The sequence below is a fragment of the Salvelinus sp. IW2-2015 genome, unplaced genomic scaffold, assembly GCF_002910315.2.
Source record: "Salvelinus sp. IW2-2015 unplaced genomic scaffold, ASM291031v2 Un_scaffold7151, whole genome shotgun sequence".
In the NCBI taxonomy this organism is placed as follows: domain Eukaryota; kingdom Metazoa; phylum Chordata; class Actinopteri; order Salmoniformes; family Salmonidae; genus Salvelinus; species Salvelinus sp. IW2-2015.
The window spans coordinates 12,623-15,843 of NW_019948411.1; the positions used below are offsets into that span (position 1 = coordinate 12,623).

At 60.4% G+C, this 3,221-nt stretch overlaps 1 protein-coding gene across 1 annotated transcript; it reads left to right on the forward strand.

The window, feature by feature from the left end:
* The first annotated feature begins 245 nt into the window (after nt 1-245).
* LOC139027065 (uncharacterized) lies at nt 246-2,833 on the forward strand. The gene is made up of 2 exons (XM_070442246.1): nt 246-1,834; nt 2,203-2,833. Exons 1-2 carry the CDS (start codon nt 246-248, stop codon nt 2,831-2,833), a joined length of 2,220 nt encoding a protein of 739 aa, XP_070298347.1.
* Nucleotides 2,834-3,221: the final 388 nt, after the last annotated feature.

The window sequence follows — 3,221 nt, forward strand, 5'->3', positions numbered from 1 at the left end:
CGTTGGAGGACAGTGCTGGACGACGTGAGAGGTAAGCTAATAAAGAAGAGCAATGAAGAGCAGACCAGCACCGTCCTCCTCGTCCAGCACCGTCCTCCTCCGTCCAGCACCGTCCTGCTCCGTCCAGCACCGTCCTTACACTCCGTCCAATTCACCGTCCTCCTCCGTCCATCACCGTCCCTCCTCCGTCAGCACCGTCCTCCTCCGTCCAGCACTGTCTTCCTCCGTCCAGCACTGTCCTCCCAATGTCCAGCACCGTCCTCCTTCCGTCCAGCACCGTCCTCCTCCGTCCAGCACTGTCCTCCAACGTCCAGCACTGTCCTCCTCCGTCCAGCACTGTCCTCCTCCGTCCAGCACTGTCCTCCTCCGTCCAGCACTGTCCTCCTCCGTCCAGCACTGTCCTCCTCTGTCCAGCACTGTCCTCCAAACGTCCAAGCAAACTGTCCTCCAAAACGTCCAGCACCGTCCTCCAAACGTCCAGCACGCCTCCTCCGTCCACAGGCTGTCCTCAACGCCAGCACTGTCCTCCAACGTCCAGGACTTGTCCTCCTCCGTCCAGCACTGTCCTCCTCCGTCCAGGACGTGTCCTCCAACGTCCAGCCACTGTCCTCCTCCGTCCAGCACTGTCCTCCTCCGTCCAGGACTGTCCTCCAAACGTCCAGCACGTCTCCTCCGTCCAGGACTTCCTCTCAAACGTCCAGCACGTCTCCCAGCAGCTGAGCCATCGTCCAACAGACCCTCAGCACTGTCCCAACGTCCAGCACCGTCCTCCTCCGTCCAGGCACCGTCCCTCCAACGTCCAGCACTGTCCTCAACGTCCAGCACTGTCCTCCAACGTCCAGCACTGTCCTCCTCCATCCAGCACTGTCCTCCAACGTCCAGCACCGTCCTCCTCCGTCCAGCACTGTCCTCCAACGTCCCAGCACTGTCCTCCACGTCCAGCACTGTCCTCCTCCTCCAGCACTGTCCTCCTCCGTCCAGCACTGTCCTCCTCTGTCCAGCACTGTCTCCTCCAGTCCCCAGCACTGTCCTCCCATCCGCCCTCTCCCATCCAGCACTTTCCTCCAACGTCCAGTATTGTCCTCCAACGTCCAGTACTGTCCTCCAACGTCCAGTACGTCCTCCAACAACGATCCTCCTCCAGCACTGTCTCTCCTACCATAACCAGCACCCGTTCTTCCTCCATCCACACTGTCCTTCCAACGTCACACTGTCCTCCTCCGTCCAGCACCGTCCTCCTCCGTCCAGCACCGTCCTGCCCGTCCACACCGTCCTCCTCCGTCCGATGCACCGACCCCTCCGTCCAAGCCAGCCGTCCTCTCTCCGACCAAGTCCCCTCCGTCACACTGTCCTCCGTCCAGCAACTGTCTATCCCGCGAAGTCCAGCACCGTCCTCTCGCGCCTTCCAGCACATGTCCGTCCAACCCCGTAACAAGTCCATCGCAAGTCCAGACTGTCCTCCAACGTCCCAGTACTGTCTTCCTCCATCCAGCACTGTCTTCCTCCATCCAGCACTGTCCTCCAACGTCCAGCACGGTCCTCCCCTCAGACTCGCTCTCACGTACCGCCCCGTCACTCCTCCGTCCAGCACCGTCCTACCTCCGTCCATCACCGTCCTCCTCCGTCCAGCACGCGTGTCCTCCTCCGTCCAGCACTGCTTCCTCCTCCGTCCAAAGCCCGTCCTCACTCGTCAAGCCTCTCCTCCGTCCAGCACTGTCCTCCACACGTCCAAGCAGCTGTCTCTCTTCCAGACGTCCGGTAGCACCGATCCTCCTCCGGCCATCCAGCACTGTCCTCCAACGTCCAGCACTAGTTCTTTCCCCCCCACGGACTTGTATTTATACCTAGCTTCCGCCGCCCCTTTTTCCTCTTTTGTTTCCGTCACCAGGTGCAACTGATGTCCTGCACCGGCCCTGCCCGCGTACACCGGACTCCGAAGCCCGCTTTTTCCGGCTTGTTTTTTTTCCCCCCCGCCTTCCCCCTTGGTTACGGACCCATTTTTTGTGGTATTTTTTTTCCGACCCAAATTGGCTTTTGATTTTTTTTTCCCCTTCCGAGCCCCAGGTTTTCCCCCTTCCCCCCCATTGTCCCTGCCCTTCCCCGACGGGACACTACGGGCACCCCCCCGACCACTGTCTTCAAAATCCCCTTGTTTGTTTTTATTTTTTTTTTTTTCCCCCCCCCCCCCCGTCCTCCGTCCAGCACTTGTCCTCCTCCTTCCAGCACTGTCCTCAAGACGGTGCACAAAGTACCGGTGTCGGCGTCACAGAGCGTCCAGTTACGTGTCCTCCAACGTCCCAGGAAAGTTACAGTCGTTGGCAACTCCATCCACACTGTCATCCCTCCGATCTCAGCATCTAACTCCTCCAACGTCCAGCACTGTCCCTCCTGCCATCGCCAGCAACCGTCCCTCCTCCTCCAGCACCGTCCTCCTCCGTCCCAGCACCGGCCTCCCTCCGTCCATCACCGTCCTCTCCGTCCAGCACTGTCCTCCTCCGTCCCAGCACTGTCCTCCAACGTCCAGCTACAAAAAAATCCTCCTGCCGTCACAGCACTTGTGCCTCCTCCGTCCAGCACTGTCCTCTCCAAGTCCAGCACTGTCCTCCTCCGCTCCAGCACGTGTCCTCCTCCGTCCAGCAGCTGTCCTAACAAACGTCCAGACACCGTCCTCCTCCGTCCAGGACGTCATCCAACGTCCACACTGTCCTCCAACGTCCAGGACTGTCCTCCTCCGTACCAGCCACTTGTCCTCCTCCGTCCAGGACCGTCCTCCAAACGTCCAGACTGTCCTCCTCCGTCCTGGAGCACTGTCCTCCTCCGTCAGAAACTGTAACCTCCAAACGTCCAGGCACCGTCCTCCTCCGTCCAGACTGTCCTCCAACGCTTCCAGCACCGTCCTCCCAACGTCCAAAAGCACAAAGTTCCAGGTCCAACAATGTTCCAGCAGCTGGTCTCAATGCAACGTCCCAGCACGCGGTCAACTCCTCCGTCCAGCACCGTCCTCCAACGTCCAGCACTGTCCTCCAACGTCCCAGCAACTGTCCTCCAACGTCCAGCCACTTGGTCCCCTCCATCCAGCCACTGTCGCTCCAACGGTCAACAGCACCGATACCTCACTCCGTCCAGCACGTCTCCAACGTCCAGCACTGTCCTCTCCGCTACCAGCACTTCCTCCAAATCCGTCCATCACTGTCCTCAACGTCCAACCGTCCTCCTCCGTG